Source organism: Zeus faber (assembly GCF_960531495.2).
Source record: "Zeus faber genome assembly, chromosome: 13".
Taxonomy (NCBI): Eukaryota; Metazoa; Chordata; class Actinopteri; order Zeiformes; family Zeidae; genus Zeus; species Zeus faber.
Window position 1 is genome coordinate 5,992,511 of NC_137198.1, and position 27,972 is coordinate 6,020,482.

Below are 27,972 nucleotides of genomic sequence, written 5' to 3' on the forward strand. Positions count from 1 at the left end.
CAACAAAATGCATTTCACCATACTAGTAACTAACGTGTCTAAGAGCAGTTGGCTGCCATGTAGCGGTGCCCGGGGAGCAGTTAGGGGGTTAAGTGTCTTGCTCAAGGACACATTAGCACGATACCGGGAGGAGCCGGGGATCAAACTGCCAATCTTCAGATTACTAAACAACCTGCTTTACCGCCTGAGCCATTGCCCCCAGGAGTAGCTGCAGCCATTATTTCCCATGAGAGCTGCAGAAACAAATAAGGCTGCATGAGGCCAATTGGCTGGGTTAGTTAGTCTATTCAGCCTATAGGGCTCTCCATCTACGAATCCCATTATTTTTCAGAATGCCCGATTATTTCATTTGAGGCGTAGCATGAGCAACTATTAACGCTCACATTGCATTTACAATCGCTGCAATAACCTTCTATCCCAATTATTCTTCATATAAAATAGAAAAAGATACTGTACTAGAATAACAAACCTTGTAACCTTGTATTGTTTATTGATGTTTTTGTGCCGTGTGTGTGTGTGCGCGCGTGTGTAAGATCTATTTCCATGTCTATGTTTAGAACGTTCCCTTTTTTTTTTTTCCGTGTGCGTAGCGATGATTTGTAATTGATATATGAAGGTTTGTGCAAACCGCCCTTCCCTTTCCCTGATCTGGGATCTGAGAATCAATCTCACGCTGTTCGAGTAGACAGATAATATTTGCCTCGGCCGGCGCTTAGATTTACTTATTTATATTCTATTGATAACCCCAGATGAGAACGTAGGAAAGGCAGACGTGGGAACTTGGGAGAATGTTTGCGCTCAGATTTCTTTGCTGCAAACAACAGTATAAAACGTATTACTTTTGCCACCAGAGTAAAAGTTAAACAACTGACTTGCGCTATTGTGCATTAAACATGCGTTCAAAGCGATTAGGGAGGCGTCACTAAGCACGGCAGATCACAACACCATCCATCCTGATCCATCATATTAAACGACGTTGCAGGGGGAAGGAGAGCTTGATAAAATGTGTCATCGAGTCGAGAGGAAGCTATAAAAACACGGACTGGCTATTTAAATCTCTCCGAGGAGCAAACTACCGAAACCATCCAGAAAGGTGAAGTTGTTTTCAAACAGTAAGCCTTGGGTTTAAAAAACAAAACAAAACAAAAAAAAACACTTAAAGTAATAAAAAGAGAAGGAAAGGGTGCATTTAAATCAGGAGAAAGGGCAGAGTGAAAAAAACTCGTTGAAAACAACACTAAACGGGCTCTTATCTAATATTTGATCAATGCAGAGTGAAGCGGGCCCCGCGGTCGGAGCGCCACCGCCGGCAGTTTGAGCCTTAAAAGTACGATTTGACAAATATGGCTTCAGATCAGAGCGGGACGCGATCATTCAACATCAGGGATTCTATTGTTAACCGGGCCCAACAGTGATGGATAATGAGCATTTCGAGAGATAAGGTGCAGATATAAACAGTTGTATACGATACAATACTGTCCTAATAAACCCGCTTAGGTCGTCTATGATCTCTAATGGAGAATACAGTCCCAGCCCCATGGAAACCGTCCATCAAATCCCCTGAAGAATGAACCAGTTTTTCATTACATTACAGTACAGCATTTAGCGGAAGCAACTTTTATCCAATAGGATCTTCTCCACCGCAGGAACCATTTCAGCATCGTACAGTATGCATAGTATCCTGTGCACAGTATTGAATTTTGAACATTCTGTATATTTTTATATGTTTGACTTTGGGGGGTTTTTTCTGTATTTTTCAGCCATTTGGGTAAGTTCTGAAAGTTAAAATTGTATTTTTATTCTATTTAATTGTCTTGTTATTTTATTCTCCATTTTCAGACTGTTAAGATTTTTTAATGTCAATCTTCGCTCGTGAAACGCCACAAACGTACTTATATATGTGCGTAAATGCACCTGGCGGAATAAACTCATGTTGATTTGTTCCTGGACCATAAGGAAAGCTGGGCCTTTTTCCTACAGGAGGGAATTCCGGAAAATCGGTTCCAGCCAGGTCTCTGGTGGACTTCGCGGTAGTCACAGTCTCGGCGGATGTCTGCGCGCAACGACCTCCTTCGAGCGCGATAGACGATGCCTCCAGCGCCGAGGACACACCCCAACCGTCCTTTTTTTTTTTTTCTCAAAAATGGTCTCTGGACAATTTCCACAAAAAACCTAAACGACACCGAAAGTGAAGCAATGGAAATACCTGGGTACCGTCTTTGAAAGCGATGCGACAACTGGGTGACAATGGCAACGCCAAATCAGTGAAAGTCCAAACATTTTTTCCTTCCCTCCCTTTTCAAACTCAGGAGGCCGAGTGCGAAGCGGTCGCCCGCTTTTGACCTTCAGGTTTTTTTCCCGCCGCTCTCGCCGGCACCTGGCAGATTCAGTTGGGGGGGGGATGTCGTGCCGAAATCGTTGGACGACGGCGAGGGGCGACCCACGAGCTTCATCTGCGGCGCATCGTCGAGAAACCATGAGATCGTCACTTTGACACCAAAAAGTCCCTGAGCGGCTCTGTGCCAACGTGGAGATTTTCCAAACGAGACATCTGAGATCCAAAGACACAACCAGGCTGCGGCGGCTCCAGCTCTGAAGGGAGAAGGTTAAATCTTCTGTGGTCGGCATTTTTCGGGGGGGGGGGGGGGGGGGTTGTTTTTTTTTTTTGCCCTTTTTGGGTAAGACTCATGAGACGACATCATTTCCCGGTCGTCGCTTAATGTTTAAATTGCTTTTTCTGGCAAACGGCGCTCAGTTAAACCCCCCCCACTCTGCTGAGAAAACTCCCAGTGATTGGGTTTGTATAATCGGGTTCATTTGTTGATTAATGCTCATTATGGGATATTCCCGCAGGTTGTGCATACGGTAGTTCTCATTGCTTTAGGCGGGTTGTACAATTATTGATTCTCCTGCTGTTATAAAACCCTGTTAAGTGAGGTTTTGAGTAAGAGTGATGACTATCTTTGCACTGTTTGGTGCCGTACGTACAAGAGTCTGTAATGCATAGATCCAAGACTTGGGCCTCACAACACAAAACCAACGTTGAAGCTTTAATAATGCATTGAGTGAATCGTCTTCTCGATTCAGCACAAATAACAAACCGGGGTTTTTTTTTTCATCGCCACTGATTGCACTTGCTCGACCATTTCCTTTGAAAAAGCCCATTGATGTTTTATTCATTTTAATCACTACAGAAGTAATTTGGGTGCAACACATGCCACATGTATAAAAGAACAAAAGAAATACAGTCACTTGTATTTTGACTCCATATTTGATATAAACATTTACCAGACAAAGATTTCTGACATGGTGATTGTATTGGACAGTATAAATAATAACGACATGAACAATTAGGGGTTTGGTCTCAGTTAAAAGTGACCTTTGAAGCCAAATTGACCTTCAGCCCCGTTTCCCAGTCAGCACGCCCATTTCACAAAACCCCCGATTCAATCGCCCCCCCGATTATAGCTCACATTTTTCGATTTTCTGGTTTGGGAAAATTTGAACGATACGGTGAGAAACTTTTTTTCCTCATTTGCCGTATTATGCATTTGTTGATTACATTTGAAAAGGCCGGAGCGCCGTGGTTTTTAAAAATTGGAAAAAATACGCTTCGCCGTAGTTTTCAGCGGGACCAGGGGAGCATTTTTCTACGTCGATTTCTTACCGTCTCGTTAAAATTCTCCCAAACCCACATTTTCGGGTTTTTATGAAAATCTGAACGATACGGCGAGAGGGCTGCCTTTAAATTAACTGCTGGTCCCACCGACAACTACGGCGACGCATTTTGTTTTCCTCAAAGTTACTTCATTCTGCCGTAGCTGAATTGTTTTGTATTTTTCAATTCTATTTTAAAGGCCGTGACGAACACAAAAATGTGTGTTGGCCGTAGTTGTCGGCGGGACCAGGAGGATAATTGTGTTCGCGCACGGGAGGTTTCTCACCACAACATTTTCCAAAACCTGAAACAAGTGAGTACAACAAGTAAAAACCTAAAAAGGCGAGGTCAACATCAGGAAAATGGAACCGGGGGGTAACGCAAAACGGCGCTTGCCGGCTGACGAACGGGCTCAACCCCAACCTGTGCGGTCCTTTTAAGCCGTATACTGGAAAGCTGCTGCGGCCTTCGCCTGCCGTAAACGGGCGGCGAGCAGACGGCGCGTCCGTGCCGGCATCGCCCAAAACTCGGGGGGAAGCGAAACTGCTGGAATGAGCGGAGCCTTTCCACAATAGCCATAACCTACATAGCTCAGTTGCCATCTTACGCAGGAAAGCTCTCTCCCGGGCTCCGCTGAAACACTCTGCATAATTTATAATTTCGCTGAAAACCTAACAGACTAGAAGATGAGGCCATCAATAAAAAGTTTCTCTTTACAAAAGTATTTTTGCACGTAGGAATGCAGTGTATCCAGTAAACATATGTGAGGCTTTGCTTTTCTTTTTTTTTTTTTTTTTGTCGTTTTTTTTTTTCTCGTCGTCGTCGTTGTCGTCGTCGTTTCCCCCTCTTTTTGCCGCTTTGGAAACGGAGCTCCTCTCGCGGGTTCCCCCCGGAGGTCACGCCCCGCGCTTCAAGGTTAAAGAGCCAAGATTGTGTTCGGTTTGCAGTGCTCTTCATTTCTGTAAACATGTTGATATGTCCTATGTGGAGTTATCTGTTTTCCGAAACCGTATGGGCAGCGTGGAGAACAATCCAAGAGAATGTATTTTTGTCATGGGGGGGCGGGCGGGGGGGGGGGGGGGGGGGGCGCGGGGGCTTTGAATGAGCATGCCTTCTAATGTTAGTGGTCATTTTGGCTTTTCCCTTTATTCAGCTTTGACAGTACAACAATTCAGTAGTAGACGTCGCACTCTGGACTTTCTGATCATCCCAGAAACTAGTGATGGGGGTGGGGCGGGGGGCCCGAATTCATTTGTGTGACGGCTCCGTCAGCCCTGAGGACCCGGAGCCCAAAACGTTTTATTTTTATTCGTTTTGCCTTCTCTAAAACTCAGGTGGCGCAGGAGGACGTGCATCAACGGCGGGGAAGCATGCTCCCACGCTGGGGGTGAAGAAATGTTTCCTATGAATCACAAACTGTACATCCCATGCAACAATACTAAACAAACTCCGGAGGGATACTCTTTTTAAGACCCGCCTAAGGATGCAAAAGGTAAGAGATTATATTTTTCGACACGTAATATATGCATGCAAAGAATCTACTCTTCTGTTTCCAGCGTGTGGAGACATCTGGAATGGATGGGAACCCTTTCTATTCTCCCGAGAGCTTAAGTAGTGTGAATAATAGAGACAGTTACAATTATCATAGGAATTATTGTTTTGTTGCTATTATATATAGCATAGCATACAGTAGCTTCAGCAGTGAACACTGGGGGATCCTAAATACTGCGGGGACATAATTGAATGCAGTGCTCCACTGATATACAAGCTAAATGTGAATGAGAATGTAGAGGGTTACTGTGCACAACTCACATTGGTTCCGAAATATAAATGTATGATATTGTATAGCTATAATCAAATAACTCAGCATTTTACATTCTCATGCATACAACCACAAGAAGCGAGTCCATTGAAAAAATAGTCCAAGCATAATTTTTTTTTTTTTTTTCTTTCCTGTGGAAACGGCAGAGAACCTAACGAGACATTAAAACGTGTGCTGCTGTCCAGAGTGTGTAGATACAGACGGGGTGGGGTGGGGGGAGAGGGGAGGGGGTGGGGACGGGACGGGACGGGAGCATGCTCACTTCTGCATGTCACACTGCAAAAGCAGCACAATGGACGGGTCGCTCTTCGCCGCCTCCTTGAACTCGTCCAACGAGATCTGGTCGTCGTTATTCTTATCCATCTTGCTGAAGATCCTGTCCACCCTCTGCTCCGGTGTCAGTCCGTCTTCGTTCATCTTCATCATGATCACGGTGCCCACCATCTTGTAGATCGCCTGCGCGGGGGAGGGGGGGGGGGGTGGAGAGGGGAGGTACGATGACGTGCGGACGGGGATGGAGGGCGCCCGCGAGGGTCGCGCTTCACCACAGCCGGGTGGGCGGAGTCGGCAGCCGCGGAGGATGTGTAGCGCGGCCCTCGCAGGACAGTACAGTTACGGTACATGACGCCGGGGGCCGGTGTCTGTTGAGTTGTTGCACCTTTTTTTGGTGCCCAGGCACCAAACCTGAGGGCCGGTTAATACGGAGGCATCGACAGGCGCGTCTTACACTACGCCCCACGACGGATCTACGCTTGGTTCGCCCTTTCACCCGTTATCTAAGCCGTTAATCTGCTTCGTCTGTTATTCCGCCGCCGACAGAGGCAAACGGGATCTGGGTTACGTCGAAAATCCTCGATGTTATTTTTTTTTTTAATTTCAAAGCATGACAGCATCTATCGTGTGCCGGTGTCGCTGGCCCCGAATCGGCGACAACCCCCCGCGATTTTTTCCTCGTGGCCCTTACCTCGATGATCTCCAGCATCTCCACCCTGGTGATTTTACCGTCGCCGTCCAGGTCGTACATGTTGAAGGCCCAGTTGAGCTTCTGCTCGAAGCTCCCGCGGGACGTGATGGACAGGGCGCAGATGAACTCTCGGAAGTCGATGGTCCCGTCGCTGTTTTTGTCGAAGGTCCTGAAGGCGTGCTGTGCGAATTTGGACGCGTCGCCGTACGGGAAGAACTGCGGATCACATCGTCGAGAGAATTTGTTTAGTTCGCGCCCCCCCGGGCAGTTTGAACGGCTCCAAAAAGGCTCGATCCTTGCGACGACAATAGCTACAGTCGAACCTCTGTAGAAGCTCGGTAAAAGCTCCAGAATGACTAAAGAGCAACGTGCGGTTTCACTCCGAGTCAGAGACCCTCTGAGGGAAACCTCGTCAGTAATTGAAAACGGGACGGGCCGGGTTCACGCACCTTGACGTAAAGCTGCTGGAACTCGTCCAGGTTGAGCCTGCCGCTGGGACAGTCTTTCAGGAAGCCTTTATACCATTGCTTGAGTTCGTGTTCGTTAAACTCTGTGTTCTTCACCAGATCCTCCATGACCTCAGGAGTTAGCTTGCTGTTTTGCTTCCCCATGGCTCCTGTGGTGCGAGAGCAGGTGAATAATGCAGTTACTGCACTTGCCGGAGGAACAATCTCGAGCACAGTGAGACATGCACCTTTTACTCTTCGGGCGAGGTAAAAAGGGTCTTGAAAAGTGCCCAATGTTTCCCTTGTTGCTGGCATTCTATTTCTGTTCCCTGAGTCTGTTGGTGCCAGTCCCGGGACTGAGAACACACACTGACCTGGATCAACGCGGTCAGCGCCAAACCAGCTCATCAGACGGTCGATCGGTGCGATCAAGTTTCCATCGCTACCACTGTCCTATAACCCGGCAATGACAACAACGCCTCTCTGCATGTTTGGCTTATGCCAGACAGTGTGCGCGACCAGAGACCCGATCACGGCAACATGTGATGTCTAAATCAGGGTGTTGCAACGAGGGGCCAGGGCTGTTTTGCAGCATAAGTGATTGGTCAATCAATTACAGTAGGCCTAATGGCTGATTCGCTCGCCACAAAGGGAAGACGGTGATTATGGATAACAATCAAACCCCGGCCCAATCAGCTCGGATTGGCGCGGTATTAACATTACGCGGCCGCACGGGCATCAGAACTTAGAACCGGCGCGGCGCGACAAGGCGGGGGGACGTCCCAGGGGCCGTGGACCTACCCGCCGCCGATGCCTAATGTGGCAAGCGGGAGAAACGTGCCCCATCAGCTCTCGGCGCAGCGTGCAGCAGATGACACAGTAGAGTGCCGCTTGCACCCACAATTATGCAATGGCCAGAATGCCAAGCCTCCGGCGCTGAGCGGGGCCCCTGTCTCTGTGCAGCGGCATGGCAGCGGACTGCATTGATTTGGGCCTTTCGCAGCAAAATCGTCGCACACGGCAGACATGTGTGATGCAGCCCCGAAACAGTGCAAGGCATTATCTATACATCTATACATCTATACATCTATACATCTATACATCTTGGCTGCAAGTGTTTTAGCTGGGACGGAGCGATTACGCCTAATTGCACCGCTGATTCGCGCTTTAACCGTCATCATGGGCTTCGTTGAATGACCTTGAGGACAAACATTTTGCGGGGAGATTGCAACGCCGTCCACGGAGCGGGGGGAGCACGGAGCTGCCAGGGAACGGGGCTCGTCGCGTTCTCGTGACATTAGTCTGACATCTACCGCACAGGCCACACACGCGGGGGGACGCCTCTCCCCGGACCCCGATAACGAGCCGAGCACCCCCCCCCCCCCGCCCCCCACAAAAAAAAAGGAGGTGACATGTGGGTCGCGGTGGCCGGGCAGGGGAGCGCACTGCATTCCGATGGAAACGACGCAGTGGGAATCTGCTCGAAGGGATCGGACCTGGAAACAGTGAAATGCACCACGGAGGGATGGATGGGTGGATGGATGGATGGGTGGACGGATGGGTGGATGGATGGGTGGACGGATGTGGCTGTGTTTTTTTTTGTTTTTTTTTTGGGGGGGGGTTAAAAGGCGAAGCGGGTGTTTCAGTGTGTTTCAATATTACGACACCGCCGACGAAAAACAACAACAACAAATATATATATATATATATATATATATATATATATATATATATATATATATATATATATATATATATATATATATATATGCAGGTTGTTATCCACTGCTAAATGCGATGCCATTTGGTTAATTCGCTTCATTACCCCCGTGATCCGTTACTTAACAGGAACCCTAATGCGCTCATTGCGAGGGATGCGCAGGTGCAGCGCGTCAGGCTTCTCCCAGAGATCATTCCCCCGAACACACACGCGAAACCAACCACCCCCCCCCCCTTCCTCCTCCGCGTTTCGCAGATGTTTAACGCCAGATCTCGGGCGACAAAAAGAAAATGACATCCGCACGCACACGTCGCATTCCGACGCTCCCGCGATGCGGGCGGCTGCCACTTACCTTTATTAGAGATTTACAGGTTTAGAGATTCGGTACTGCTGCAAATCCTGCGAAGTGCGAAGCCCCCCTCCGCCGACTGGCACGGTTGTCTGAATGGGATGATTCTCACGCAAGTCGCTTAAATAAAAACGCGAGCGGATCTCTCTCTCTCTCTCGCTCGCTCTCTCTCTCTCTCACACACACACACAAACTCTCTCTGTCTCTGTCTCTGGTCTCTCTCTCTTTTTTTTCCCGATTTCCCGACGATATTCCAGATGAGGCGCAGCAGGGACTGATCCCACGCTAGACTGAGGCTGGTGATGCACACAGCGTCACTCGCCGCTCAGCGCTGCTGCTTCAACTGCAGCCTGCAGGAGCAGCACCAGCCTGGGATGCATACTAAAGGCCGGGAGGGGATGGGGCTTCATTAGCTATGCAAAAAAAAAAAAAAAAAAGTGCATGCATAATGATCTATCTAGCCGCATGCACGCAAGTATGTTCATAACGTGGAACAAATCGCCTGCATGCATGTACTGTATGTACATGGTGCACAATTATCTATCTATCTATCTATCTATCTATCTATCTATCTATCTATCTATCTATCTATCTATCTATCTGCATGTGCATAAATAAAATATGCACATAATAGATTTGGAAGTGTAGTAATAGTCTGGGATATGATATCTCTTTTTCATATCTGCCATGATTAACCTGGGATTTTGGTTATTGTTATGTTGATTAAAAGTTAAAAGTAGTCTCAACGGCTGCTTTACAGTGATAATGACTTATAATGACTTGTTACCTTTTCTGAACTTCATAGGCTGTTCTAATCAACGCCTCTACCCGTTTCTCAAATATCTTTTGCGTGTGAATACCTTTATGACAGTTGTCATAACAGTCACCCTCAAAATATTGTCAAATTATCAATATTAAGGTATTTGTCAGTAGACATTGCGATATTTGATTTTGTCAATATCGCCCGCCCCTAGCCCTAAGTAGGCCATTCTACCACTAACACAATGACGTACTTTATTTGATCAATAATAATATGCTGCAGGCTTTGACCTCAGCGTTTCTTTCAGCCAGTGGTTGTAGTAGATAAGCTGCCGTTCACGCTAATATGGAGCACGCTCAGATGTCCACTGCAGAACCCCATTGGGATCAATACATAACCCTCATCATCATTAGGTTTCCACACAGCTTCCTTATAGCTGGAAAATGAAATAAAGCTCCATTGAATTTGGTGAAATATAGTCTCTCACGCACTAGTTCTGATTACTGGATTCTGTAATTTAATTTACTCACATACAGTACAGTGGATTTAATTTTTTTTACATTTCACAAACACAAAAGCAAACAGTTAAATACACCAATAATTTTAGCACCAGTTTCTTATTCATAATGATTCTCAAAATAATACACCTTAGCTTGACCTCACTATCGGCATGGCTTACATACAGTATATTATTATACAGCAGCATTCACTTACAAAGGTTAGTTGATTAAAAAAAGACGCATATTATACACCAAAGTGGCATACATGAGCAGTACTATGTCATATATCCATTTTGTGTGCCATATGGCATTTGTGTTTTCTCTGTGTGAAATTTTAGTGTTGCACTTTAACACTGACGCTTATTAAACACGCTGAAATATATGCAGTAAAAACAAGTAAATTGGCTCTTATGAGTACACATGAAATAGGATAGTCGGCATGAAACAACCTTGCATATTGAACTTTAGATATATCACATTCACAATTCTCTCTTTTATCTCATTATATGCTAATATGAGAGTCTCTTTGTCTATGTAGGCTATCATTGTGTTTAGATTCGATTATATTGTTTTGTCTTTAAATAATATTAAAAAGAATGAATATTTTACAATGTAGACAGAACATTACCTTTTTTAAAACATGGTAATTTGAAAAAAAAAAAAATAGTATCAAAATGATTTTTTTCTTCATCCCTTAAGTGTTTCTCTTTGCGTTATAGGACAAATATGCTTCAAAGCGTGTAAACACGAGTTTAAAAAAAGTCCTTGTGATTTCACAGAACGTGAAAATATATTGTTAAAGTATAAAGTGGACTACATAATACATTTTCATCTTGTGGAAGGAATCAGTGTGGAATGTCGGCAGGTTTTGCCATGTTAAGGGAGTTTTGTTGTTCAACTGAAGAGACTGAGGTGTGTCCCTAAACTAGAGAGATGCTGGACCGTAAACATACATTAAAATCCTTCTTTTACGTCATTCCAGCATGTGTACAGGTGCAGATGCAATGGTTAACTCAAAATCGGTGCCAAAAGAAAAGCTATGAAATAAGATCATTAATAGACTTAAGGTCTGAATTGGGGGGCCAAGAAAACAACATGAAATGAAATGCAAAACCATCAGGAAAATTGCTGAACTCAGAACTTGGTCTGCTTTAGTTTATCAATGTGGTAGCAGAGCTTCAAGGCCGGACCCAGCTTCAGTCCCAGGTATTTCATGATCATGTCGCTCTTCAGCAGCAGCAAAGCGTTTCCATCGATCTCCTTTGAAAAGCAGAAGCTTTCATCAAACCCAACAAGATAATACATAACAAAACAGATATTCAATCATGAAATGATTGATTCATCCCCCAAGCCTGATTTTCATTTTCATTTCATTTTCATTCTAGTCAGTAAAACAGGCCACGTAATGAGGCGGCTCAGCTGGAACACGGTGTAAAACAAAATAACCTACATGTTTCCGAAAGACGTCCGCATGAGGGCCGAGAGACTGCGGGTCGGCGTCCCTGATGAACCACACCACGTCCTCCACGGACCAGGTAGTTGGGTCCTTATTGGGGGGAGCCTTGGTTTCCTGGGACTCAGGAGAAGCATTATAGCCTCCTAGCGATGGAGCCATAGAGAGAAGCATTGAAATTAATTGGGAGAAACAATGAGAATTTTGAATTAAACTGTGGAGATTTTAAATCAAGAATACATTGAATGAAATGAAATATCTAACCACTGTTACTGCATTTAAGAGGGATTCGATCGATCGACGACAGACGGGCTTAGTTTGCACAAAGGCCACTGCTGAATTAATCACAAATCACCCATGAGTGAAATCCGGGGATGAAGTGGAAAACACCTTTGGCAACTTTAGATAGGGGGTTGGGATGAAGGACAAGCAGAGGACTTGCCATGGCGGGTCAAACCCCTCCATGGGATGTATCCCCGGCAGATAACGGAGGTGGCAATCATTGGAAAGTCCTACCGATGCCTGGAAAAGGCTGAAGGACAGCACTGGGGCACTAATCATAGCAGCACAAGAAAAGGCACACAGCGCCAGATCAATAAAAGCAGCAGTCTACTACATCAGACGGGACCCGGGGTGCAGACTGTGAACGGATGCCTCCTAGGCGGTTCACCACGCTGAAAGAAACGGGGGTAGGAACGGCGTACACAACCAAGTTGCGGGGATCTTGGAGGGGAACATCTAAGCTGCATTGGACAGTGTCCAATGTGTCCATGTCCAGTTTGAAGACAATGCAAAGGGTGCTTGAGAATGGCAGATCTATGTAAGACCCCATGGGACTTCCCGATCAAGGCATGTACTGTAAACGAGCCCAAGTCCAACCAACTGGACATTATGGTAATGGACGAGGGAAAGGGAAATGGCGGTTGTTGATAGATGTAGCAGTTAACCCCAACATCAAGAAGGGATATGAGAAGCTGGAGAGATGCCAGTGGATGAAAGAGGAAATAGAAAGTGAAGGTATGGCACAGTAGGAAGGGTAGAAAGCGAATGCAAAAGCGAGCGCTTGTGGTCGCAGGGGCGTTTGGGCGCCCATAGATTCCCGCAACAACGTCTGGGGTCTCCACCCAGAGGAGGTTCAGTTCTAGCCAACAGTTGAGACAGAACCCTCAAACTCCGGTTGTCTGCCAGAGGACGCAAGATCGAGGAGGACTTGAAATGGGCGAGAGAGGATTTTATATGCCTGGTCTGTTTATGTCCAAACGTCTCAGAGCTATACAACACTCCAGATGTTTAGATCCTAACTTGTCCCCATTGGGCTGAATAGAAATGCCTTGGTTCCATAAAAGGTGAGACCACCCAACTAGGGCCAATCCCAACTCCCCCGCCTCCCTTGGCCCTACTCCACGTTCTCCGAGGACTTTGAATGCAGCCTCACCTGTCCTGTTGCTCTCCAGGAACGTGCTGGGGCTGCTAGAGGTCTGCCTGCACATTCCCACGGCGGCGGAGCCATTGGAGAACTGTTGTGAGGCGCGGAACCCATAGGAGGATTTTGGTGAGTAGGAGGAGCTGATGGAATTGAAGGCCGAGTCCCCAGGGTCCACCGAGTAGCGTTTGGAGTCTGACTGTTCTAGATGGTACTCATCGGTCATGGAGGTTTCTGCAGAGCGAGTTGGGTCCCCGAAAACAGAGAAAAGAGACTTTAAGAATGGAAACTAAACACATTTTTGTATGCAAAGGCAGAACACACGCAATATACAGTGTATTTGTCCTAAGCCAGTGGTACTCAGCTTTAATCCTCTGGACCTAGAGTATTGCAGATTTTTTTTTTTTTTACCCTACAAGTATTTTTGGGTCAGGGAGTGGGATTTCCTAGCTCACATGTTTACAGTTCTCACCAGTATTTTGAGTCAATCATCTGCATGTAAAGTACAACTAAAGAGCAAAATCGGTTTCCAACCTCTGGTTGGAAACCACTGTCCTAGGTTATTGTATTTATAGATACTGTAGTAGTTGTTTATCTGTAATAATTGTTTTTATTCTCAAATTGTATTCATCTTGTATTAAGTATATGTGTATATATATATATGTTGCTGCAGCAAAACTAAATCTTACCACCAACTCTTGACTTTGATACTGTGACAAAATGTACTTGTACTTGTAATTGTTTATCGCTTTAGACAAAAGTGTCTTCGAAATGACATCATGTAATAGCAGTTATCTTTAAGCGTTGAGTGCACCAAATAAAACGTTGCTGTAGCTTCAACGTCATGACTGGAAGCTACAGCCGTGGAACTTTTTGACCCGTCCACCACAGGAGGACGATAGAATACCATCCGACTGGTAGGAGCCGCTGTGCTGGGTAATGGGCTGATCACTGAAGAGGTTTTCACAGTGCAAGCTGCGACACAGCTTCTTCAGAAAGCGTAGCACGTAGCCGATGCTGTTGACGACGGGGAGGCTCAGAAGATGCTGCTTCCCATCGAACGTGGCTGAAAGAGCAGAAGCATGTGACTCGGTCATAAAAGCGTAACCTGGCGGAGGACGCTTTCACCTTGCTGGTGGCGGTGGTAGTTCTCAAAATCCCATTATGCCAAGCTGGTGTAGTGCGGGGGGGGTGTGTGTGGTCTGATTCATGTATACATATTAACTGGAATTGAACTGCAGATGGGCCTAATCTTAAACCCCATAGACAACAAATATTCTCTTCCAACTTGTGTGTGTGTGTGTGTGTCTATAGCGTTATACTACATTATAGCAGCGATTCTCAACCTTTTTCCCCCAGTTTGATACGCATTAGGTCACGGATCCCATTTGATCAGATTCTTTCCCTGGAACCCCAATCGGAGGAGATTTTTGTTGTTGGATATGATTTAGTCCAAAACTCCATATCTGGCTACCCTCTAGTTCGGTGAAACAGTGAAACTATGATCAAAAGTCATTATTGCACATTCCGCAATGATGAAATAATAGTGAAGTTTGACAATCGATCATTTTTCTGGGGAGCCCCTGGAACCTCTTGAAGGACCACTGGAGGTCCCCGGGCCCTGCCTTGAGAACCGCTGCATTCCAGAATAGCATCATAGTACTATAGTGCTGTAGTACTAAATCATGACAGTATGGTAAAAGAATCACCGTCAATTAAACATCTCTGAAGCTTCAAACTTTCTACATATAAAAAAAATATTGGATAAGGGGGCTTCTCACAAGTATCAGTAACAGTGACACCTGTGGTGGATTTGTGGGATACCTGATATTTTCTCCCCTCCGTAGCCTTGAGTGAGCAGGGTGAACACGGCTTTCTGCTGGAAGGCGCTGTCGATGCAGCCCTGCACCGCCTGCTGCAGCACCACCGAGGGCCTGTCGGGCCCAAAGTGGTCCGGGAGCTGCTGCACCTTCTTCCGGTCCAGGTTGGGGCCGGTGTTGGCCTGCTTGTTGATGTAGATGCAGACTGGTGTCACCGCAGAGGGGAAAAGCCGGGCACAGAGAGGGAGGGAGAGAGAGAGAGAGAGAGAGCGAGAGAGAGAGAGAGAGAGAGAGAGAGAGAGAGAGAGAGAGAGAAAAGCGTAAGACAATTGCAAGATTATCTTTGCAATTTGGGCGATTTTGTGTGTTTCACTTGGCACTTGCCTTGTAAATGTACAAAAAATATTTTTCCAATGCGTCAGCGAAAAAGACGCCTTTTATTCCTTGTGGTGAAGAAGGCTCCTCCTCGTTTGCGTCCTTTTGCGCATTGTCTTTCTAGAACCAACCCGTGCGCTCTCTCTGTGGGACACACTTTGTGTTTGGTCGACTGCGTTTGCAGAAAACGGCACTTGATTTTGAGCAAATACACCGACGCACAGAGTTGCGTCCCAGCGAGCATTGGAGGTCACTTGGACGGCCGGCTCCGCCTCATCCTGGTCGATACGGAGTTGGCTAAGTTTGGCTCTCATTTGGCCTGGGAATCGCCGGGATAAGTGCGGCACCGCTTTGAGCTCAAGTCAGTGAACTTGATTGAACAATTCTGAAAGGGCCTAATCCACCGAAACACAAAGGAAAATGCATTGGAATGGCGGCCATCCTGCTCCTTCACTGAAGGCAGATCCTTTACTTTTAACTTGTCAACCAAACTCAGCTGGGTTTTGGCTCAGACCGACGAGCGTCTCAAATGCTCCGCGAGACGACTTTCAGGAGTAATGAGTGACTGCGCCTCCTACCTGTGAGCACCTGGGGCGTGGCCGAGTGGGGGATGGTGGCGGCATCTTGGGGGATGGAGCTCATGTCGGGTTCGGGCGTGCTGCTCGGCGGAGAGATTGCCAGCGGTGTCATCACCATCCGGGGTTTGAGCTGCCAATAAACATCAGTCTGAGTGTTTGTCTTTCTGGGCGTTTGTTGAAAAATGTTCAACACGGGCACTGATACCGGTCCTTGGCTTTGATAGCATTTCCGAAAGAATACTTGTTTCACCGCCAATTTTCCTTTGTATACCTTCGAAAACAAATTAAAAAATCATATAGCGCTTTACAATAAAGATCCTCTCTGCCAAGCTTTCTAAAAAAAAACATATTTTTGACCCATTTTACTGTTACTGTACAAAACTTTGTCTTGTCTTTGGCTCTGTATTGATTCATTACTTAGGTATTGAAATTTGGCTTGGACCGCCACAGAATGTTTTGACACAGGATGGTGCTGGCGGTCATAAGCCTAAAAGTGTTTTGACACCCATCCCTAACTCTTGAGATAAGAATTTAACAACTCATAGTGGAATCATGTGGAAGGGATACGACATCTCATGCGAAGAGCTTAATTAATAAACCTAATTAGTTTGACTATATAGTATTCATGAGGACTAATTTTGCACTTAATGCTGCACATTATGGGTATGTTCCTATTGCCAAGCGAAATGGAAGTCATTACAGTAATGCCCCCCTCTCATATAGCTGCTTTATTTATACACAGCTGTCTTTTAATAGGCGCAGCAGACCACGACTTTCTGACAGAAAAAACAAAACACTGGGAGCTCTGTGTCCACATGCATTTTTAAATAACTTGCATCCCCTTCCCATTCCCCATTCTCCCCATCTGGCTGACCTTGAAGCCCGGTTTTCTACCCCTCTTCTTTGGCACTTTCAGCGGAGGGAGGGATTCTGGGTAACGGCTTGGAAAATCCATTTTGGCGACATTGCGGAGTGGGGGTCTCCCTCTCTTCCTGCCCGGTATCTTCCCGGACTGACTGGGGAGGAAGGAGGGGGTCACTGCAGCTGATTGCATTTCACTGTTGCTGTCTGCTTTCTGTGTGGTCGCTGCAGGTACACTCATTTGGAGCTGGGGACACAAAGAGCAGATAAACAACTGTCACTCTCAGAGCAAAACACAGCTGAAGAACGTCGGTTTTACTACATGGCCGCGGGTCCTAATCCCTGTCACTAACACACACCGAAACAGCGGGAACGTGGCTCGGCGGCGTTTACAACACAATAACATGAGCAGCTTTGAGGACACTCAGTGGGAGGAAGGCAGCGAAAAGAAAATAGAGCATCATGCTCCTCACAAAAGCCAGTCATGCATGAGTTATGGAGAAAAGCATCCTACACTGTACAGACCACCCCGGCTTCCATTACCTGCTATCTTCTAGTGAGAATGCCTGAGAGCCAAGTCCTTCACTGTGGTACTGATCCCAGCCAGCAGCCTGGAAATGGCTCTACAGCACAATCCCCCACAACGCTGTGGAAACCATCTTATCCCTGCCCTGGTACAGTGTTATTTGCTGGCTCTCCCGGTCTATGCTGTGCTGCTGCTGTGCACACAGGCTGCAGACATCTCATTAGACTAATGCATTCAGTAGTGGAGGGGGTGGGGGTGCCTTCACCATGGCTACACAGCTATGAATTACCATGACGATGACAGCTTCCACAGTGGTCGTAAAAAAAAAAAAAAAAAAGAAAACCCACACCAACAGGAAAAGATGCATGTGGCGCATCTGCCATGCAGGACCCATAGTGAATGGAGTGGAAGTTATGGCCCAGTGACACGAATCATCCCGGTCTGCAGCCTGCAGCGTGCACACGCGAAAATCACATGATTATGGGAATATGTCAACAAAAGTGTTGATATTCGGCCGATGCACTCACCATCCGGAAGATGTGGCAGCTGGAAGAGGACCGTCGATCCCGTTCCCTTGCCTCCGTTTCCTTGTGTTGCTCAGTATTTAAAGCACAAATCTCAAATCAAAGGCGGATTCCTGTGAAATGAGCGGCTGTGTGCGGCGCATGTGCGTGCGTGTGTGCGTGCGGCAGAGAGAGAGAGAGAGAGAGAGAGAGAGAGAGAGAGAGCGAGCTCCTCTGTTGTCATGGTAACAAGCCTGCGAAGCCTTTCCCTCATGTTTTGTCTGCTACCAAAACTCTTGAGCTGGGGAAATATAATTACGTAGACCCAGGGACTGCCTCGGCCTCTGCTTGTTACGATGGGAAATTAATATTAATATTGGATAGAGACGTATTTCATTACTCCCCTCCCCACAGCATTGCCTCTTGTGACACAATACCTGTCAACATTAAGGTCTTAATTATAAACTTAATCTTATTTTTCATTAATTACTTAATACTGGAAAAAACATATACGTATACTTAGTACCTGAAAACGTATATGTTTTATATATGTATGTAATATATATTAGTATATATACAATCAAACAAACGTGTTCAAGTAAAACCCCAAATCACTTGAAACAAGTAGCTAAATTATGTTCTTTTTTTTTGTCTATACAGTGCATTTTATTTGTTTATTTTTTATTTGTTTATTCATTTATTAGGTGATTCATTTTTTTGCTATATACACTGACGTTCCCTTAAATTGTTTTTCTATATAGCAATTTGTTCAGTTAGATTAAGGTGTATTTGATGATTCTAATCACATTTTTGTGGCTATACCTGACCACAGTTGCTACAGGGCAAATAACAGACTATAATACACTACACTATGATATAATATAATATACTACACTATAATATAATATAATATAATATAATATAATATAATATAATATAATATAATATACTACACTATGATATAATATAATATAATATAATATACTACACTATGATATAATATAATATAATATAATATAATATAATATAATATAATATAATATAATATAATATAATATAATATAATATACTACACTATGATATAATATAGTATAATATACTACACTATGGTATAATATAATATAATATGATATAATATGATATAATATGATATAATATACAAGATACTTGTATAGAAGGACATTTCTTGTAGGACATTTTTAATATTATATCATCATACATTATATTATATAAGATTGTATTATATTATATTATATTATATCATATTGCATTATTTGATATGATATGATATGATATGATATGATATGATATGATATTATATTATATTATATCATTTTATATTGCATTATTTTACATATGATATGATATGATATATGATATGATATGATATTATATTATATTATATTATGTTGTATTATATAATATAATATAATATTATATTATATTATATTATATTATGTTGTATTATATTATATTATATTGTATTATATTATATTATATTATATTATATTATGTTGTATTATATTATATTATATTATATTATATTATGTTTTATTATATTATATTATATTATATTATATTATATTATATTATATTATATTATATTATATTGTATTGTATTATATTATATTATATTACTGTTTAATATGCATGGTAGAGTGACCGACACTGCCCCTCGCTGGCTGGTCACCGGCGTGTCGTAAGTGTGTTTGTCAATAAAGGTTTTCAAGATTCCAGAAACAAGATGGCGACGCGCGTAGCTGTGTTTGTGAAGAAGTCGCCCTTCACTTTGGGCTTACAGAGTCTGCTCAATAAACACTGTTTATCCAGAAGGTTATTACTGACTGTGACAGAACCACCCGGACGAGGTAGGGCTGTTATAGTTCTAGAGACCTGTACTATACTATAGTATACAATGCTATCCATACAGTTACTGTCTTTACCATCTGTATTAGCTATACTAGCCATAACATACTAAAGTGTACAATACTAATACTATATCCATACTACCCTGCTGTATTTAATGGCGATTTAACCACTGTCTCTATCGGTTTACACTTTTAGAAGCTAATTTCATCGTAGCAGTTAATGTCTAGGTGTTTCCATTTTGATATAATTAGTTAAATCTTATTCTAATTTAGTAGCTTCTGTTCAATCGGGAACCTTCACCTATCCTCTGTCACATATACCAAGAAATTGTGGGAATAAGAGTTTTACAAATATTACGCCAATGAAGTTCAGCACAAAAATGTTGTCCATGCATACATATCCATGTATATTGGGTTGTTTTTTTTGTGAAAATGCCATCTGACATAAAGGAAACAACTGTTCATCTAGTTCATAACATTTTGACCAAATACTGTACTTACCTCTGGCACATGTATGTATATATATATATATATATATATATATATATATATATAATAAAATGTATTTACTTACTTGTGATGTCTTAAAATTAAGTTAGAGGTGGTCTTGCATGTAACTATACCTGTAGACACCCTAGTCTTATTTATAATGTATCTAATAACTTGAGCATTATATGATGAACTTGTTGCCGATAGTCATAAATCTTACAGACAGTACATAGATACTGTGCGAAAATCACTTGTCTCAACAAATGACTATATACTGTTTACATATTACATAATGAGCATAGAAATGCTCATATTTTTATATTTTGTATGAATCCAATCTGTCCAGTGGTTTCATATCTCAATAATATTAAATACCTGAACACATGGACTGCATTTCAGTCAAATTTAAAAAGACTTCATAGTCAGCTAGGTGATAATTCATCAAACAGTGCTGTTATTGACCAGGTTATGCAGCTAACACAGAGCAGGCAGCGGAAGACCCCAGCAGCGGAGGTGTGTTGAGCGGGCCACTGGAGCACTACAACAGTCTCGTCAGTGACGGTTTGCTGCGAGAGGACCCACAACAGAAAGCCGTTCTGCAGAAGCTGAACCAGTTGCAGAAAAACCTGGGCGGGTACACAAACACACCAACGTCTTTATTTTCAAGGGTAGGCACTTTAAAAGGCTCTGTGTGCGCTCTATCATCACGTCCTGTAAATATTGGATGATCAAACTGATGAGAAGCGTATATCCTACATTTTGATATACATTTTGGGTATGTTTTGCAGTTTTTCACAAAACCCAAGCCTCCACAAGGTTACTACATCTTCGGAGATGTAGGTAAGTACTGGAAGCCACAGAACTTTTTTTTTTTACTTTGTCCATTGTATCTGAAGTATTTAAATTGACGTGTTATTGACAGAAATTAATGTTTCGATCGTGTCTAGGAACAGGGAAAACAATGGTGATGGACATGTTTTACTCTCATGTTGAGATAAAGAATAAGAAGAGGGTTCATTTCCACGGCTTCATGCTGGATGTACATAAAAGTGAGTATTCCTGATTTTCAAAAGAAAATTTAAACTCAGACATATGTGTGCTGTTTACGTGTCAAGTAGAACTGGCTGGTTGACGAAATTCACGGTTTGGTTCAAGACAATGAAGTGGTATCACGGTTCATTACATTTTTCGATTCAGTCAAAATATTGCATCGAAAAGACTAGATTTCTGTCGTTTGAACATCCACTCGATTACAATTTGTTTTGAAAAGCAAAGAATGTTAGGTAAGACATTTGAACTTTTTATTTTAAAGGGATCCATCGGCTGAAGCAGAGCATGCCAAAGAGGAAAGCGGGAAAAATGGCCAAATCCTACGATCCCATTGCGCCTGTTGCTGAGGAGATTAGCGAGGAGGCATGTGTGCTGTGCTTCGATGAATTTCAGGTGTTGACTTGTTCTTATCGCACACAACCCTTTGTGTTTTGCATTGTGCTACTAAATCGAAAATCGTACAGCGTTTTGAGGCCTGAAGAAGCTTGTATAGAAGCTGTGATGGCAGGGTGATGGTGTCATGCCCTGCTGACTGGGACACAGGACAGCTAAAATAAAATGAGATAAGATAAGAGGGGATTAGATAAGATAGGATTGAGTTAAATTAATTTCCAGTTTAGTTTTATCTGAGTTCTAATTTTGTTTTAGTTTAGTTATGTAATCCCCAAGGCAATATCCCCCAGAGCAAGAAGTACAGTGTGTGTGTGTGTGTGTGTGTGTGTGTGTATATGTATATATATATATATATATATAGTCCAAAACGTAGAATTAAGATACAACAAAAATCTAAAAACAAATATTTACCATTCACAAATATTTAAGTAAAACATATACATAGTTGAGTTTTCGGCATGTTACCTTTTCTTTCAGGTCACTGATATCGCAGATGCTATGATTCTGAAGCAGCTTTTCGAGAACCTGTTTCGTAACGGTGTCGTCGTCATTGCCACTTCCAATCGTCCCCCCGAAGGTGTGTGGCCGTAACGTTTCCTCACTAGTGATTGGCTTCTGGTTTCACAAATCAAATGGAATAATCATAATAAATGAATGTAAAGATACTGGAAATGTATATTTTAAGGCCTTTCCTTTCCTCATCAGACTTGTATAAAAATGGTCTGCAGAGGGTCAATTTTGTGCCTTTTATCGCCGTGTTGCAGGTATGGAAATTTATGAAGAATTATTTGGGACACAAAGAAAATACATCAGTTATTGTTTACGTTATCTCCTTTCAATAATGGTTTTATATTCTATGAGTAATATTTTGTGGGAATGCTTTTATGTGCGAAGTCAATTTTATATTGCATTATTACAGTCTCCCATTGGAGACTGATTAGCAAACCTTGAATGGTTACAGCTACTATTTTATTAGTATTGTATGAAATACACCTCTAATATCTGGACAGGTGATATATCATACATGTCTGGTAAATATCGTGCCTAAGAGCAATTTCGGGATATTGATTATGTTCATGTGTACAAGTATAATTTGATAATGCTGTTCATCCCTAGATTTACTTGAATCAGTAAATAGCACTCTGAAATTTTGTTTTTGGTGTGTCGATGTTTTACCACTGCAGACTGTTCCAGATTTAAGCACACGGTCATTGCCATGTTTATGTTTTTAAGGTATCAATTACTGATCATTTTTTTTCTTCTTGTTTTCAATGCAGCAATATTGCCAAACGCTCTGTCTGGATTCTGGAATAGATTACAGAAGAAGAAATAGACCATCTGCCGGTAAACTGTACTTCCTGTAAGAACAACGCAATGTCCAGATACAGAGGAGAAGATCAATACCAATTTCATGCCTGAAAAAACTGTATCCCTTCAATGGGTTTCACCTGTAACTTACATTGGGTCCTTGAAAAATTGTTTTTGATTTAGGTTTTTTTTAAATGTTGGGGTTTCTTTTGTATTTTATTGTCCCATTTCCTTTTTAAATCAGCTCAAGCGAGACGGATGCTGAAGCTAAACTGGATAAACTGTTTGACGAGCTTGCCTTCAAACAGAATGACAGTAAGTGCGTTTATGGTCATCTGGCCAAGTAATGCTATGGCTGTCATTATGGGGTGTTCCTGAATCTGTGTGCATTGCCTCAGAGATTAAAACATTTTGTGTGTTTCAGTAACCCGGCCGAGGGTGCTGAACGTTCACGGCAGAAAGGTCCGTCTGAACAAAGCATGCGGAACCATCGCTGACTGTACTTTTGAAGAGCTGTGTGATAGAGTACGTTTTTCACATCTTAATCTTCTAAACATGTTATTTTCTTAAAAACAAACAGATTTTGTTTTCACATCCTCAAAAATAATGAATTTGGGTGATTTTGACGTTACATTGATATTTTCAATCCGGATATGAAAATACACATTGACACAATAAGCACTGCATGAATTTGGACGGGAATAAAATTATATCCATTATGTTTATATCCAATTGTGTCCAATTAAAATTCACATACTGTTGCCACTTATTTGCAAAAGCCGTCTCCAAACTAAATGTGGGCAAGAAACAAGGCGAGGTGACTTTCCACTTTTCACTTTGCTCCTGAAAATAAAAAGTACAAAAAAAAATGTCCATGATAAAGCAAAATGTTATTTGTCTTCATAAACAAAAGCAAGTAGCTATTTGGATATATTTCATGTTCTTGGACCTTTTGGACCACACAACTCTGTCCAACCGCATATAAACTACAGTACAACAGCTGTAAAGTGTGTTCCAATGTGATTCCTCAGCCTCTAGGGGCCAGTGACTACCTGGAGATATCCAGGCTGTTTGACACCGTCTTCATTCGACACATTCCGCTGCTGACGCTCAATAAGAAAACTCAGGCCAGACGCCTCATCACCATGATCGATGCTCTGTATGATCATAAGGTACGCGGCGCCCATGTTGGCTTTCCGGTCCACTGACGTGTGTTAGAGCTGGGCGTTGCCGAAATGTTGTATTACACTGGCGCTGATGCCTTGTCTTCGGTTCCTGAATGATTTTTCCTTTGTCAACACACAGTTAATTTGAAGCTGGGACACTGAGGTGAAGCTCTCTAAGAAGGTGTCCAAGTTTTGCAAAAACCCATTATCGAGAAAAAGAAAAATACATGACACTTACTGCACCGCTCTTTAGTTTTATTTTCGGGGCCACTGACAAGATGAACAACTTGGGTGTCAAAATTTGGCATTGAATGCCACAGAAAATTACAACGCACAACGGTATCGATTGAGTCTGTGTTCCCGAAAAGTATTGAATTTTGATACCCCGTCCTACACACTGTGCCTATTCAAACGAGGCTATATCTGGCAATGCCGCTGGAACCTAAAACCTTGTTTGTTTATTTATTTATTTATTTTTTCGTACATTTAGGTGAGGGTGGTGATTCTTGCGGATCATGCGTTGGATGATATTTTCGTGCATGACGGGGATCACGACCACGATGAGAGTCACATCCTCATGGACGACCTGGGTCTGAAAAGGGTAAGAGCTCGGCGAGGTAAGACACCTCCACACGGGCCGGCTGGTGCCACCTCACCATGCACCGGTGGAGCCGCCTTCCGGTGCCTCACGCTCTCAATGCCCTTCTGGGTTGGACCACATTACACTGTTTTTTCAGAGGTAGAGTAAAGACTTTGCAATAGAATCATTGCTGTATTGTGCTACGATTTTCTAGTACAATGAACAATTATTGTGACTTTTCATCATGATGATAAATAACGGTAGTATAAATGAATTATGAAAATATTTCAGACCTTACGCTATGAGTTGTGGAAGGTGAGTTTTGGTATCAGACTTTACATTGGCTTAAGATTAAAACGTTTACAATCAGGTATTGTTGATACCTATCCACTGGCCCTCCGGACCCCTCATTTTCAAAATTCACCTCATGTTTTTTTTTTCTCCTCATGCAAGTGTGTTTTAATCACTGTTTATGTATTCAATGGTGGCTACAATTATGAAGGATTATAGTATAAACTAAGACCAGGAGCAGGTTTTTTTTTGTTTTTTTTTACATTTTACAGCAGTCCGTAGTACCTTTCTCACTAACCTCAACTATATCACAACAACGCTAGTAATGCATATTGGGGTGATATTGGAACCACTATTTTTTCCACTAATATTCTTTCCACCACCTGGAATGTCACTCTGGATTTTTCGCTTGAAATCCGTAGCACATAAAAAAGTGGACATTTCTGTAACTCTGGCTTGTGGATTCTACCTTCACAGCGGGCCAGTTGAAGGCTTTATCAAGTGGCCGGTGAGTTTACAAAATATGTTGATGTTTATTCTGCATGTTTACTGCCGGGTCATTTAGTATGTTCCTGACAGAGCTGCTGCTGCGGCGACTCCTGTGTAATCAACACGGGGGTGATGTACAGCAGCACTATGGCGAAGATCCTTTCACCATCTCACTCCTACAATTCGACGAAATTAGGGGAAATACAGAGGATGACCTCGCGGTGCCTAAAGATCCTGACGTACGGTGCGAGATGCCGTAGAGTTTGAATCCGGCCGCCGCTTTCACGCGGCGCCTCCGTTCTGCTGTCGCTCCGCAGGACTCTGCCAGCGGCCTGTCCATCTTCAGCGGCGAGGAGGAGGTGTTCGCCTTCCAGAGGACGGTGTCCCGCCTCACCGAGATGCAGACGGAGGAGTATTGGTCGGCCGGCGACCGAAGCAGCAAGTAACCTGGCGCAACGGCTGGGGACGACGCCGGCGGCGCCCCGAAGGTCCAGCGCGCGCACGCACACGCCCCTCCCACACCCCTCCCACGCCCCTCCTCCTCTCAAACACCTCCCCCGCGTTCCCCCTGCTGTGCACTTTAAACACCAAACACATGCACAGATCAAATTTAAGATGAAGCCTTGGGAGTGTCTGACTGCTGTGTGTTGTCATGGTCCAACTTAACGTTATTATTATTATTATTATTATTATTATTATTATTATTATTTTATTCATATCCTGGATAACTTGTGGACTTTGGGGAAACGGGATCACAAAAGAGTTTTGTGGACATTTAAGGGAATGTTTTAAATTGTTTCAATTTTTTTTTAATCGTCTCTTTTGAGATACTCCATGTTGTGTGCAAATGACGAATGCTGTTGAACTCTAAATACAGTGTAACATAGTGGACTGTTTCAAAATGGCGTGTTAATTTTTGGGGTGATTTGTGTTAACATTGTTTATTTCATCAAGAGTACTGTACAAAAAAAACATCAATATTGTAAATGATGTATATTATAACTTTTAACACATAACTATGCATGCCAAATGAAAATGAAAGATTAAATGTTTAAAACGACAAGTGCTTCAGAAAACTATCAGTTGGTGCAGCCGTTCCCAAACTAGTGTGTGCCGGCCCCATATGGATCAACGAAGGAATGGCAGGGGGTCTGCCTCAAGATATTATTTTATTTATATTTATTTTTTATTTTATTGTTTTAATGTGTCCACATGATTGTTAGTTTTCTTCTAAAGTTGACTGTATATAACTCTGTGTGTGTGTGTGTGTGTGTGTGTGTGTGTGTGTGTGTGTGTGTGTGTGTGTGTGTGTGTGTGTGTGTGTGTGTGTGTGTGTGTGTATGTAAATATAATAGAATTATTATTATTATTTTTTACTCACTCTGAAAACAGCCTAAATTCTTCTTGGCTTGGATTCCATAAGATGTTAGAAATTCCTTTGAGATTCTGGTCCATGTTGACATGATTATATCTCGCAATTCCTGCGGATTTGTCAGATGCAGATTCATGCTGCAAAGCTCCCGTTCTATCACATCCCAAAGGTGTTCTGTTGGATTCAGGTCCGGTGACTGGGAGGGAAACTGAAGAACATTGAATTCATCGTCATGTTCATGAAACCAGTTTGAGACGACTTTTGCTGTGACTTGGTGCATTATCATGCAGGAAGTAGGTATTAGAAGATGGTCAGTTGTGGCCATGAAGGGATGCACGTGGTCAGCAACAATACTCAAATAGGCTGTGGGATTCAAGCCGTGATTGATTGGTATTAACAGGCCCAAAGTGTGCCAAGAAAAAATTGCCCACACCAAGACACCACCGCCACCAGCCTGGACTGTTGACACAAGGCAGGTTGGGTCCATGGATTCATGCTGTTGCTGGCAAATTCTGACCCTACGCCTGTGTGCCTCAGCAGAAATGGAGATTTATCACTCCAGGCTACGTTTTTCAAGTCTTCAACTGTTCAGTTTTGGTGAGCCTGTGCCCACTGCAGCCCCAGCTTTATGTTGGTGGCTGACAGAAGTGGAACTCGACGTGGTCTTCCGCTGTTGTAGCCCATCCTCCTCAAGGTTCCACATGTTGTCCATTCTGGGATGTTTTTCTGATCGCCAACATTGCACAGAGTGGTCATCTGAGTTACCGTAGACTTTCTGTCGGCTCCAGCCGGTCTGGTCAGTCTCCGTTTACCTCTCTCATCAACAAGGTGTCTCTGTCCGCAGAACCGCGACTCACTGGAGGTTTTTTGGGGGTTTTTTTTGCACCATTCTGGGTAAACTCTAGACATTGTTGTGTCTGAAAATCCCAGGAGACCAGCAGTTACACAAACACTCAGACCAGCCCGCCTGGCACCAGCAATTGCGTTGAAAACACTGAGATCACGTTTTTTTCCCATTCTGATGGTTGACGTGAACATTAACTGAAGCTGCTGACCTGTATCTGCATGATGTTATGGATTGCACTGCTGCCACCTGATTGGCTGATCAGATAATTGCATGAATGTATATACATTTTTTTTTTGTTTTGGGGGGGTCTCCCAGTAATAAAGTTTGGGAAACCTTGGTATACTCCTATCTAATTGTAAAA

At 43.3% G+C, this 27,972-nt stretch overlaps 3 protein-coding genes across 6 annotated transcripts; 1 reads left to right on the forward strand and 2 right to left on the reverse strand.

The window, feature by feature from the left end:
• Nucleotides 1-5,738: 5,738 nt before the first annotated feature.
• On the reverse strand, nucleotides 5,739-7,055 carry vsnl1b (visinin-like 1b; the record flags this gene model as incomplete). Of its 2 annotated transcripts, XM_080012821.1 has the most annotated exons (3): nucleotides 5,739-5,936; nucleotides 6,445-6,660; nucleotides 6,894-7,055. In XM_080012821.1, 3 exons carry the CDS (start codon nucleotides 7,053-7,055, stop codon nucleotides 5,739-5,741), a joined length of 576 nt encoding a protein of 191 aa, XP_079868947.1. The 2 variants fall into 2 exon arrangements, with proteins under 2 accessions (XP_079868947.1, XP_079868948.1); XM_080012822.1 differs by lacking the exon at nucleotides 6,445-6,660.
• A 4,298-nt stretch (nucleotides 7,056-11,353) lies between these two features.
• Nucleotides 11,354-16,970, reverse strand: LOC307239251 (sex comb on midleg-like protein 4; the record flags this gene model as incomplete). Its single annotated transcript, XM_080012593.1, has 7 exons — nucleotides 11,354-11,479; nucleotides 11,670-11,818; nucleotides 13,108-13,329; nucleotides 14,003-14,161; nucleotides 14,920-15,120; nucleotides 15,869-15,998; nucleotides 16,743-16,970. 7 exons carry the CDS (start codon nucleotides 16,968-16,970, stop codon nucleotides 11,354-11,356), a joined length of 1,215 nt encoding a protein of 404 aa, XP_079868719.1.
• Nucleotides 16,971-19,501: 2,531 nt separating this feature from the next.
• afg1la (AFG1 like ATPase a) lies at nucleotides 19,502-27,909 on the forward strand. 3 transcript variants are annotated; one of them, XM_080012576.1, is made up of 14 exons: nucleotides 19,502-19,626; nucleotides 20,581-20,783; nucleotides 20,904-20,955; nucleotides 21,063-21,164; nucleotides 21,428-21,558; nucleotides 22,036-22,135; nucleotides 22,264-22,322; nucleotides 22,836-22,918; nucleotides 23,111-23,181; nucleotides 23,291-23,391; nucleotides 23,898-24,038; nucleotides 24,523-24,633; nucleotides 25,381-25,411; nucleotides 25,710-25,824. In XM_080012576.1, exons 1-13 carry the CDS (start codon nucleotides 19,503-19,505, stop codon nucleotides 25,390-25,392), a joined length of 1,290 nt encoding a protein of 429 aa, XP_079868702.1. In that variant the 5' UTR covers nucleotide 19,502; the 3' UTR covers nucleotides 25,393-25,411; nucleotides 25,710-25,824. The 3 variants fall into 3 exon arrangements, with proteins under 3 accessions (XP_079868702.1, XP_079868701.1, XP_079868700.1); XM_080012575.1 differs by lacking the exon at nucleotides 25,381-25,411 and having other exon boundaries at nucleotides 25,710-27,909; XM_080012574.1 differs by having other exon boundaries at nucleotides 24,523-25,852.
• The last annotated feature ends 63 nt before the right edge of the window (nucleotides 27,910-27,972 follow it).

What these genes read in the sequence shown, in the direction of transcription:
- afg1la (XM_080012574.1), top strand. Translation starts at nt 19,503, where the DNA reads ATGGCGACGCGCGTAGCTGTGTTTGTGAAGAAGTCGCCCTTCACTTTG. An exon ending in GCCGGTAAACTGTACTTCCT is followed by an intron (nt 22,919 to 23,110) that starts GTAAGAACAACG and finishes TTTTTAAATCAG; the next exon opens with CTCAAGCGAGACGGATGCTG. An exon ending in TTGAAGAGCTGTGTGATAGA is followed by an intron (nt 23,392 to 23,897) that starts GTACGTTTTTCA and finishes GTGATTCCTCAG; the next exon opens with CCTCTAGGGGCCAGTGACTA.